The 12,846-nt window shown below is 44.4% G+C and overlaps 1 protein-coding gene across 1 annotated transcript; it reads right to left on the reverse strand.

Moving 5' to 3' along the window:
• Nucleotides 1-1,132: 1,132 nt before the first annotated feature.
• Nucleotides 1,133-12,122, reverse strand: LOC310777117 (uncharacterized protein). Its single transcript, XM_083637383.1, has 6 exons — nt 12,074-12,122; nt 11,738-11,801; nt 4,570-4,727; nt 3,450-3,513; nt 3,113-3,178; nt 1,133-2,971 (listed from the first exon to the last, which is right to left on the reverse strand). The coding sequence occupies exons 1-6, from the start codon at nt 12,119-12,121 to the stop codon at nt 2,904-2,906; spliced, it is 468 nt and encodes a 155-aa protein (XP_083493509.1). The 5' UTR covers nt 12,122; the 3' UTR covers nt 1,133-2,903.
• Between the last annotated feature and the right edge of the window lie 724 nt (nt 12,123-12,846).

Consider the following 12,846-nt stretch of genomic DNA (forward strand, 5'->3'; position numbering starts at 1 on the left):
TATGAACTACAGTTGAATAGACTCACTCCACTTTACAGGTCCGGTACCATGTAACTACATATGAACTACAGTTAAATAGACTCACTCCACTTTACAGGTCCGTTACCATGTAACTACATATGAACTACAGTTGAATACACTCACTCCACTTTACAGGTCCGTTACAATGTAACTACATATGAACTACAGTTGAATAGACTCACTCTATTTTACAGGTCTGTTACAATGTAACTACATATGAACTACAGTTGAACAGACTCACTCCATTTTACAGGTCGGTTACAATGTAACTACATATGAACTACAGTTGAACAGACTCACTCCATTTTACAGGTCTGTTACAATGTAACTACATATGAACTTCATTTATAACTATTGGTAATTACTGTGTAATTACATTTGGTGTTCATGTGTAATTACAAATAGTTCATATGTAACTAGGGTACCTGTAAAATAAAGGGTTACCTTTTTTTTTATAACGCTACATCAAAAGGGCATATAGGGTAGTAAGGCTACTACAGAGCCGATAACACGAAAATACTCAGTATAAAATGCACAACATTGACAGTCATCCATATGCATCACATCCACAGCTGCAACACCATGTCAATCGAACATTGGCAATATCACATCTACGGGGCGATATGGACAAAATCAAATATCACAATATTTTTTGACCAAATGCCTATAGCTCAATATCATTATTGCGACAATATTGTAGGGAATATGGATGACTATTGGTGCTTTCACAAAATACTTACACAATCAGATTTTTTATAAATCGGTAATGTGCATAGTTGAAGCATAGCCAACTCTTGTTTTGGCCTTTCTCTGGCTCTCATATTGTCCCTGGTCAGGGTCAGGGAGCAGCTGCTTTCAGAGGCTTTTGGCTGTTTTCTGGTGTGATGGTTGTGTTGTGGTCACAAGCACACATCTTCAAACTGTAGGCCACTGCTGCCCCCTCAAGGGGAGGATTATATCCTTGACTGATCAATAAACAATAATGGGCTATGGAAGATTATACAGATTTAACAGATTAAACATGGCTGGAAGAATGATCATATCAATATAAAAAAAAACACCAGCATGCTGAGGAAATCCAACGTTTATTGTTACATACAATAACTCCAGGATAAATGAAGTAGCCTACCTATCTATCTATACAGGGGAAACGGGGTAAATCATAAATGTTCTAGTTAACATCAGTTCATTACATATGAATAAGTAATTGTGGCTTTCATGGGCTTTCACACAGGTAAGCATAGTGACTTCAAGCTGCACTGGGAAAGACTTGTATGTCAAATCCACCCTGCAAGAGGCTGCAAGAGCAAACAAAGAGAATCTGCTGCAGATGCAGCAGATTCTCTCTATTTACAAAATTATATTCTGGTGGCAGGTCTGACACTTCTCACCCACAGAAGTCATGAATCAAAACTAAAGGGTTAAATAGTAACTCTCTCTACTGATCAGCAGTGAGCAGCTCAGCCCACTAGTGTAGCTTTAAAAAAATAATGTGACAAAATATTTGTACCAATATACTGTACTGTATATGCAGTAGTATAGGCTATTGTAGGCAATGTTAGCATGACCAAATGCCTCAGTGGTCCTGCAGTTTGTGTTGGGAAGACAAACGTCATTCAACTGCCTGTCTGTATAAATGATCTATGATCCCACTGAGCAATAGACGTCTTTAGACCTCATTTCAACCTCGCCTCTATGGTTTCGCTCTGATATAGACCACGGTTAGACCAGGGTTTTGGGCCTACGTTTAGCCGAGTTTTAGACGATGTTTTAACAACTTCAAAAGACATTTAAAAATGCATAAACACCTGTAAATGTGTAAGAAAAGCACTGTATACCCTTGTGTTTACACTATAACTTTTTATTTTTGGTCGTACACGGATTCCCCACTGAGCAGTGGTTTTAGCTATAGACCACGATTAGACGAGGATTTTGGGTCTATGTTTAGCCGAGTTTTAGACCATCTTTTAATAGCCTATAAAATGCATAAAACCTGTAAATGTTTAAAGCGCTTCACACCCCCACGTGTTTACAGTAGGTTATAACTTAATTTTTGTCATAATTCTGTCACTGCAACCCAGCAAGCACGGATCGACCCGTGCCTGGAACAATCAAGAGAGCCCGATACCAAATCACAGAGAAAAATACTTTGCCACTAAAATCTCCACAAGGATAACCAAATGGTTGAGAGCTCAAATCATTTTTTTAACCCATTCTTATATTATTTGTCCATTCCAAATTCTGAAGCTCTTAACAGCAAATGCATGTCTTTGTTTTGTTGTTGTTGAATATTTGGACAGTTTATTTGGTTGTGAAATTGTTGTGATCGACGAAAGACTTTACTTGACCCCAATTTTTCCAATAAAAACAGGTTCATGCCATAACGTTACATAGGCCTGATGTATATTCGTGTCTCATCGTTTACCCTGTGCTGTGGTGTGCAGGAGCGGCGGGTAAAAGTTACAACTAAGACTACCCTCAATGAGGTGCCATTCTATTTCAGGGAATAGATAGTGCACTGGTTAAGGTGTTGGGTTACCATGCTGGTGAACCAGGTTCAAATCCAGGTTGCCTAGACATCTACTAAAATTTCAGTTTTAAACCTTCAATAGCCTTAATCTAGAATAGACGTTGAATAGATGTTTTATAAACGTCTTTTAGACGTGAAATTGCTCAGTGGGATAGATTCTGTACAAAATAATCTGCATGTTTCCCTGCCTTCCACCCAATGCAGTAAAGCTGGAGCCCTGAACCTGAATGGGAATAAGCAGCTATATAGACAATGTGGCATGTTTGAATAGCAGAGATGTGTGCAGTTATAGTATGCAGTCACACATCTGTATGATACAGTGTGTCAGGTAAGTAAGAATGTGTTCAACTTGTTATGTTTTGTTGTAATCCATGGCTCTCTTGTTTGCCTGCCTGGCTGACGCACTTCTCTTTCGTGGACCTGGAACAAAATCATTGTAAATGTACGTCTGCCGTCTGACATAAATTTACATTTGGCTGTAACTCATTTAATTATCTGTAGAATGCAGCACTCCAAAAAAACAAGACAAAATGTATGGCAGCATGAGTTCTATCATTTTACCATGGGCGGTTCCCAGTTTGGCTTCAGAATAACCAGTCCCTTCAGTTCGCCCAGGAATTGTTAGTTCTGTGAATGCAGAGTAAAGATTAATTTAATAATAAGATATATATACATACATATATACATATATACATATATACATATATACATATATACATACATACATACATATATATATATAATGTATGTATATACATATATTATGTATATATATATATATATATATATATATATATATATATATATATATATATATATATATATATATATATACAGTATATATATATATATATAGCGAAACATTACACTTAGGGAGGATCTTATATAACTGTTTTACCTGAAGTTGACATTTCCATAGACCACTGCTGGCTCACAGTCATCATACACTGGATCATCATCGTCTGTTGGGGAGGATCACATTAATGTATATAAAAAATAAAATAACAATAACAATAAAAAGCGTTCTTTTAGGTAGATTTAGGCATTGCTGTTTTTCTGTATTAATGTCTTGTTTATAATTTGTCTTCTCAACATGAACATTTCTGAGTTCAATTGAAGAAAAGCCTGAAATAGAGATTTTCACTGGAATTTAAATCAATCCGTTACTCATGTTAATATCTGTGATTCTAACATTTGCACCTGCTCAATGTTAATCATGAAGTAAATACTGTATCATTCTGAGAGCCTTCAGAGCTGCTGATACTTTCATGGACATCATCATCATCACCTAAAGGCCAGTAAAAATAAGTAACCCAATAAAGGCAATGTCAAATTAATCACTTGTATTCCATGATACCAACTTAAACCTGATTTCATCATCAGTCTTCTTCAAACGGAGTATGTTCAGTGGGATATCATTTTGAGATAGATAAGCAAAGCTATAGCTACCATTTTGCTTCATATTACTAGAGCCTTGGGTTGTTTTGTAGATGTTAGTATCACATGTTAGTTAGTCAAGACCCAGGTGTAAGAAATGGTGTTTAATAGTCTTTTCATACTAGAACAACAGTGGAAAGTCCTGGCTTGGTTTGATTCAGCAGTGTGAAAACTTGCCTAAAGAACGGGGCCATATATCTTACGCCCAAGTCTTAGTGCAAGGGCACAACTTTTCTAGTTTCTAGCACTCCAAATCTAAGAATAGTGAACAACTCCTGTGGATTATTATTTTCATTCATATATTTATTCCTGTCTGTTATAATGCATATTTTGTTTTTCTGTGTTCATAGAGGAATGCCACTATTTGTCCCTGTCATCTAAGAATGGGAGGACACAAAAATCTACCGACTGCTTCTTAAGACACTTGTACCTGTGATGTATCTCTGAACATGTGAATATACTATATGAGTAAACTTGAGAAAAGGGAATGAAAAGAAGTTCAAAAAAGAAAGAAAGTGATTTATAGAATGTTAGTGTAGTTTTAGTTGTGAAGAGCACTCATGATTGGTTTGAAGGCTGACCATGTTGAAGAGCGACGTATTCATTCTCTTCATCGTCTCTCTGGTCTGGAGTGGAGGCCTGGTTGGTGCTCTGAGACTGGATGGCCCTAACACAGATCTGGGCAACTGGCGGCCCGCGGGCCACATGTGGCCCACGAGCGCCCCCTGTGCCGCCCGTTCTGGAATTACAACAACAAATAAATAAAAAAATGTACAGTGCACCTGAACGCAACATGCAAGATACCCGCTGAATAAGTGTCTAATGTAATTCTGGCCAATACTCCACTTCTGTTATAACATTTCAGTCTGGAATATGGAATATCTTTCAATAGTCTACATATATATATATATATATATATATATATATATATATATATATATATATATATATATATATATTGTAGCGAATCGGGTAATGATGTGTATTGTGGGGTCTCTGTGTTAACTAGGAACTAATGTGTGTGGGTGTGTTCCTAGGGGGAAGGGGGATGTATGGGACCAGCGGCCGCGTGCCGGATGTCAGGCTAGCTCTGCGAGTGAGCGAGAGCGGGTGTCGTGGGTAGAGCTAGCTGTGAAGCTAGCTGCTAGGAGCTGAATGAACCTGTGAATAAAGAACCTTGTACCAACTACAACTCTCCGTTCCTTGGCGGATACGCGATCCGTTACATTGGTGTCTAGGAGTGGGATCGATAACCCTCTGCGACGGCCGAGAAGGGAGAGGGTGAGAGGAGGAACGGCAAAAGAGACTGTGTGCGGTGCGGCTTTTGGGCTCAAGACCTAGCGCTAGTAATGTAAGTTAGCTACCAGGGGTGCTAACTGCTAACTGCTAGCTGCTAAGACCACATGTGATGGTGCGCGAGGAAGAATGGCCATCGGTGAACGGGAGAAAAGAGGAGCTGACGACGGGGACAGCTCGATGCTGGCGGGCATGGAAGCCCGTGTGTTGAAAGAAGTCAGACGGCTGGTGGAAGAGACTCCTGCCTGGGCAGTAGAGGTGATGCGGGCGCTGCGGGAAGTCATGCAGCGGGTGGATTTGATGAGCACGGAGGTAATGCAGCGGGGAGAGCGGCCGGAGGAGCCACGGAAGAGACTGTGTTGGACCTGCGGAGAGCCGGGCCACGTGGCGAGGTGGTGCCGAAGCGGCCCCGGGAGACGGACCGGGTATGCGGGACAACGACATGGACAGCAGGGAGCCTGCTGGGCATGCGGCGCGATCGGACATCTGGCTAGAGAATGTCAAGAAGCTGTCGGGGACTGGAAGACAGCGAGAGAGGAGAGACGTGCAGGCGGCGGACAGGTGAGGCTTTGTTGGACTTGCCAGTCGCCTGAACATTTAGCTAGAGACTGCACTAAGAGTGCGGACGCTGGAAGAGACACACAGCCGGGGGAGCAGCCGGAGCAACAGGCAGAGGAGCAGCGGAGTAGCGGAGCAGTGGAGCAGCCTGAGCTACAAGCAGCGGAGCAACGGGGCAGTGCAGAGCCGGTTGTTCTGGGCAGGAGAGTGACGTTTGAGCCGGCCCAGGCTAGCTGCTCTGCATACCAGCCAGTAGTGGCGGAGATCACCATCAGTGACGAGACAATCAGGATAATGGGGATTGTGTTGAACGGACAGAAGGAAGGGAGAGACATCACCTGCAATGCTGTGGCAGTCGGGGAAGCAACACTCGAGTCTCCAGGTGAGCCTGGGGGGTTACCGCCGGGGGAACCGGCCCAGCCTAACCGCTACATACCCCCCACGGTTGCACTGCAGAAAGCCGAGGTGGAGATCGACGCCGATGGTGTTCGCCCTGCTGTCCTCAACACGCCGCCCCCTGGGGGAGCGGGACGGGAGGACGAGCGAGTGCAAGAGCTGGACGACGACGACAGGGTCATCTGGGATGTCGACGTGTATGAGTGGAAACGCAAGCAGGCGGAGGACGCTGACATTGGTCCGGTGCTCGCGTGGGTGGCGAACGGACGCCGGCCCCCTGTGAAGGAGACTCACATGTTTTCCGGTGCCACGAAAGGACTGTGGAACATGTTTTCCGACCTGCGGCTGGATGAAGACGGGCTGTTGGAGAGAACAGAGCACGGGGTAAAAGGGAGGCAGACGGTTGTACCCGGTTACCTGCGAGAGTTTGCGCTTAAGGGGGCACACAAGGGCCCTGGATCCAGTCATTTCGGGCCCGAAGAGACACTCACCCGCATCCGTGGACATTTCTACTGGGACAAACAAAGGGAGGATGTGCGAAGCTACTGCGGTGCGTGTGATGACTGTGGGGCACCGAGGGGAAACCGTGCTGAGTTACACTGCAGAGGACTAACCCCACTGGGGGTTGAGCGGGACTAGCGTGCTTCAGGTGGGACAGAAGCTGTAAAAGGGGGGATGGAAATGGGGTTTAAATGAAAAATTAAGAAGTTGCTGGAAAAGAAAAGTTAATGTAAATGTTGGGGTTATTGGTGGGTGTAATAAGAAGGGACTGTTGTTGGAATGTTGTGGGAATTAGAATTTGATGTGGTGATGGGAAAAATGTTGTGTTGGGTGTGTTTTGGTACAGGGGGATATGTGTGTGGGTTGTGCATGTCGCGTGGAAGCGACATTAAAGTTGGGTGGGGGAAATGTAGCGAATCGGGTAATGACGTGTATTGTGGGGTCTCTGTGTTAAAGGCCGGCTTTACCGTGGGGAATATGAATATATATTAATTCTTAAAAAATCTTAAATTTCGAATCCGTTGAAATTTTTGAAATTGCTTGTTCACAGCCAGAGAAAAAAAAAAAAAAAAAAAATGGGCCAGGTGACGCGTTTCGACGCGAAACGCGTCACCTGGCCCATTTTTTTTTATTTATTTTTTTATTTTTTTTGCTTTTTTTAATTTTTTTTTTCTCTGGCTGTGAACAAGCAATTTCAAAAATTTCAACGGATTCGAAATTTAAGATTTTTTAAGAATTAATATATATTCATATTCCCCACGGTAAAGCCGGCCTTTAACTAGGAACTAATGTGTGTGGGTGTGTTCCTAGGGGGAAGGGGGATGTATGGGACCAGCGGCCGTGTGCCAGATGTCAGGCTAGCTCTGCGAGTGAGCGAGAGCGGGTGTCGTGGGTAGAGCTAGCTGTGAAGCTAGCTGCTAGGAGCTGAATGAACCTGTGAATAAAGAACCTTGTACCAACTACAACTCTCCGTTCCTTGGCGGATATGCGATCCGTTACAATATATATATATATATATGTAGACTATTGAAAGATATTCCATATATATATATATATATTAGGGCTGTCAGGGCTGTCAGCGTTAACGTGTTAACGCGCGCCGATCATAACGTGTTATTTTTTTTTAATCGCGTTAATCGCATGCGCTATTTTGTCCCTTCGTCGCCCCGTACTTGTAGTCAAGCCGTTCGGTTTTCCTGTCTCCTGCTTGTACAGGCAGGCATGGAAGAGAACGACAGCAATACGCTTTTAAATTGATCGTTTTACTTCCCAAATGGCACAGTAGATAAGTCAAGAGCTGTAGTTTGCACCTTGTGAAAAACGGAATTAAAATATCACCGAAGTACATCGAGTTTGAGGCGAGCGATCACCTGAAAGTAGCTAGCAGCCAGCTAGCTAGCGCGAGACTCCTCACTCATTATTCCTTCAGAGTCTCGGATGCGCGGGTCCTCTAACCACTGGGAGGTCGGCTCCAATGGCTTCACGCGATATACACGTTATCAATACACAGTTTCCAATACCGAGCCATTATTCACATGGAATTGCCAAAGTTTTTAGCTCAGATACAGCCTTCTTCGGCTGTGTCATTTTGGGTTTCGACTGCTCCACAGCGCTGCCGCCGGAAGTATCGGTTTTGGAGTGTTTACAATTATTGTGCATCTATTTTCTATTCAAGATGCATTTTGTAGACATTTTGTGACCTCCTGTCTACATTGCACTTCTATTGAATTGAAAATAATTCTAAAATTCAAGATCACAAAGTACATTTATTTACATTCATTTGATTCCCAATCACGACACACTGGTAATAATTATTAATATCTAATAAAAAATGCTTTGCAATGCAAAATAATAGCATTTTAAACATGCGATACAAAGACGCGATTAATCGCGATTAAGAAAATGAATCGTTTGACAGCCCTAAAGTATATATATATATACAGTATATATATATATACAGTATATATATATATATTGTAGCGATTCGGGGTTTGACGTGTATTGTGGGGTTTCCGTGTGTAGCTAGGAACTGATATGTGTGGGTGTGTTCCTAGGGGGAAGGGGATATATGTGACCAGCGGCCGGGGCGGAAGTCAGTCTAACCATGAGAGGGGGTTGGAGTGGTTGCATGAAGAGCTAGCAGCGAAGCTAGCTGCTAGGAGCTATATTGTGAAGCCAAGAATAAAAGCCTGTACCAACTTCAAGTCTCCGGTTCCTTGGACGAATACCCGATTCGTTACAGTGGTGTCTAGGAGTGGGATCGATAACCCTCTGCGACGGCCGAGAAGGGAGAGGGTGAGAGAAGGAACGGCAAAAGAGACTGTGTGCGGTGCGGCTTTTGGGCTCCAGACCTAGCGGTAGCAGGCTAGCTGCGTGTGCTAGCTGCTAGGGGCGCCACGTGTGATGGTGCACGGTGAAGAATGGCCATTGGCGAACGGGAGAAAAGAGGAGCTGACGAGGGAGATCAGCTCGGCGCTGGCGGCCATGGAAGCCCGTTTGTTGAGAGAGGTCAGATGGCTGGCGGAGGCGATTCCTGCCTGGGCAGTGAAGCTGTGGATGGCGCTGCGGGAAGTCGGGCAGCGTGTGGACAAGTTGAGTACAGAGGGAGCGCAGTGTGGAGAACGGCCGGAGGAGCCACAAAATAGACTGTGTTGGACCTGTGGAGAACCGGGCCACGTGGCGAGGTGGTGCCGAGGCGGTCCCGGGAGACGGACCGGGTATGCGGGACAACGACATGGACAGCAGGGAGCCTGCTGGGCATGCGGCGCGATCGGACATTTAGCCAGAGAGTGTCGAGAAGCTGTCGGGGACTGGAAGACAGCGAGAGAGGAGAGACGTGCAGGCGGCGGACAGGTGAGGCTTTGTTGGACTTGCCAGTCGCCTGAACATTTAGCCAGAGACTGCACTAAGGGTGTGAACGCTGGAAGAGACACACAGCCGGGGGAGCAACAGGCAGAGGAGCAGCGGAGTAGCGGAGCAGTAGAGCAGCCGGAGCAACAGGCAGCGGAGCAACGGAGCAGTACAGAGCCGATTGTTCTGGGCAGGAGAGTGACTGTTGAGCCGGCCCAGGCTAGCTGCTCTGCATACCAGCCGGTAGAGGGGGACATCATCATCAGCGACGAGACCATCAGGAGAGCGGGGATCGTTTTGAATAGCCAGAGGGAAGTGAGGGACATCCTCTGCAGAGCTGTTACAGTCGGGGGAGCGACACTCGTGTCTCCGGGTGAGCCTGGGGGGTTACCGCCGGGGGAACCGGCCCAGCCTAGCCGCTACATACCCCCCACGGTTGCACTGCGGAGAGCCGAGGTGGAAATCGACACCGGTGGTGTTCCCCCTGCTGTCCTCAGCACGCCGCTCCCTGGGGGAGCGGGACGGGAGAACGAACGAGTGCAAGAGGTGGAGGAAGACGAGGGAGGCTGTTCAGATGGGGACCTGACAGACGAGGACATAGATGCCATCATGGATGTCGACGAGGAGGAGTGGAAACGCAGACAGATGGAGGACGCGGAGATCGGTCCGGTGTACGGGTGGGTAGCGGCCGGACGCCGGCCCCCTGTGGAGGAGATTCGCACGTGTTCCGGTGCCACGAAGGGACTGTGGAACATGTTTTCGGACCTGCAACTGGGTGGAGATGGGGTTTTAGAGAGAAAGGGGCACGGGAAGAGTGGGAACCAGTGGGTTGTGCCCGGCTGCCTGCGGGGGTTGGTGCTGCGGGGGACTCACGGGGGCTGCGGCTGGAAGGGTCATTTCGGGCCTGAAGTGACACTCCGCCGGGTTCGTGAACTTTACTACTGGGGCAAACGCGAGGAGGATGTGCGGGACTACTGCCTTCGTTATGTTGACTGTAATGTGCTTCAGGTGGGACAGAAGCTTTGAAAGGGGGGTTGGAAATGGTGGTCGAAGTGAAACGTGATAATGTGAATAAGGTAAATGATGGGGTTGAGTTAAATTGAAGATGAATGTAAAGAAAAGAGGGAAAACGAAATAAGAAAAATGTGGGGGCTTGTGTTTAATTGAGATGTGGGGGTTATTGTTGAATGGAAAATGTGGGTTGAATTTAAATGTGTGAAAAAGAAGGAAATAATGAAAAACTAGACATTATGGAGTGCCTAATGGGAAACTAGACATTATGGGGGTACCTAATGGAAAACTAGACATTACGGAGTACCTGATGCAAACTGGACATTATGATGGGGGTGTTGAAAAAAAGAAGGGACTAATTGTGGGAATTAGAATTTGATGTGGTGATGGGAAAAATGTTGTGTTGGGTGTGTTTTGGTACAGGGGGATATGTGTGTGGGTTGTGCATGTCGCGTGGAAGCGACATTAAAGTTGAGTGGGGGAAATGTAGCGATTCGGGGTTTGACGTGTATTGTGGGGTTTCCGTGTGTAGCTAGGAACTGATATGTGTGGGTGTGTTCCTAGGGGGAAGGGGATATATGTGACCAGCGGCCGGGGCGGAAGTCAGTCTAACCATGAGAGGGGGTTGGAGTGGTTGCATGAAGAGCTAGCAGCGAAGCTAGCTGCTAGGAACTATATTGTGAAGCCAAGAATAAAAGCCTGTACCAACTTCAAGTCTCCGGTTCCTTGGACGAATACCCGATTCGTTACAATATATATATATACACAGTATATATATATATATATATATATATATATATATATATATATATATATATATATATATATATATATATATAAGCAATATCACACGAGAGGGAGTGCATTGTTGGCTAATATTGGCACTGCTGTGATTCGGTCGCAGGCACGAGGCCGCAGTGATTGTGATTGTTTTAATTGTCTCGTTATTAGAATGATCTGGGCATTAACGACCCAAAGCAAACAGACAAAGTGACGGAGGTGATTGGAACGGCATCCTGAACCAGGATTACATCTGGTGTAATTAGTAATGATGCTGTGATGCCGTTTGTGGAAAAAGTTTGTGTAAAGGAGCGAAACAGGTTTAAACTTAGGGAGGATCTTATATAACTGTTTTACCTGAAGTTGACATTTTCATAGACCACTCCTGGCTCACAGTCATCATACACTGGATCATCATCGTCTGTTGGGGAGGATCACATTAATGTATATAAAAAATAAAATAACAATAACAATAAAAAGCGTTCTTTTAGGTAGATTTAGGCATTGCTGTTTTTCTGTATTAATGTCTTGTTTATAATTTGTCTTCTCAACATGAACATTTCTGAGTTTAATTGAAGAAAAGCCTGAAATAGAGATTTTCACTGGAATTTAAATCAATCCGTTACTCATGTTAATATCTGTGATTGTAACATTTGCACCTGCTCAATGTTAATCATGAAGTAAATACTGTACCATTCTGAGAGCCTTCAGAGCCGCTGCTACTTTCATGGACATCATCATCATCACCTAAAGGTCAGTAAAAATAAATAACCCAATAAAGGCAAGGTCAAATTAATCACTTTTATTCCATCCCTTACAGAAAAACCACATGAACTTCACATGTGCTATTTCACATGTGATCACATGTGAAAACATGTTAAATATCACATGAAAACATGTGGAACACATGTGAAACATGTGCTTTGCCCATGGGAAGCATGTGGTTTTGGAACGTTTTGCATGTGAAATGTGTGAAACCCATGTCAATTCCCATGTGATTACATGTGAAACCTATGTGATTTACATGTGAAACCCATGTAAATGTTGTTTTAAAAATGTGGAAAACATGTTGCTATACAACATGTGGCAAATCATGTTATCACATGTGATAACATGTGTTCCACATGTGAAAATGTTCCAAAACCACATGCTTCCCATGGGTTTCACATGTGTTTCACATGTTTTCACATGTGAAATCTAACATGTGTCCACATGTTTCACCACATGAGCCACATGTGGTGAAACATGTGGACACATGTGAACCTCGTGTGTTTTTTTTTGTAAGGGATGATACCAACTTAAACCTGATTTCATCATCAGTCTTCTTCAAACGGAGTTTCAATCATAAGAGGCCAGTTGGTAGGATTTAACAAGCTTTATTTAGCAATCGGCATGCATGGCAAATACTTTGGCGCATGACGCCAGTGGCGCTGCTCTTGAGGCAAGAGGAGGGCATCTGCATAGGC

Source organism: Poromitra crassiceps (assembly GCF_964638095.1).
Source record: "Poromitra crassiceps genome assembly, chromosome: 5".
Taxonomy (NCBI): Eukaryota; Metazoa; Chordata; class Actinopteri; order Beryciformes; family Melamphaidae; genus Poromitra; species Poromitra crassiceps.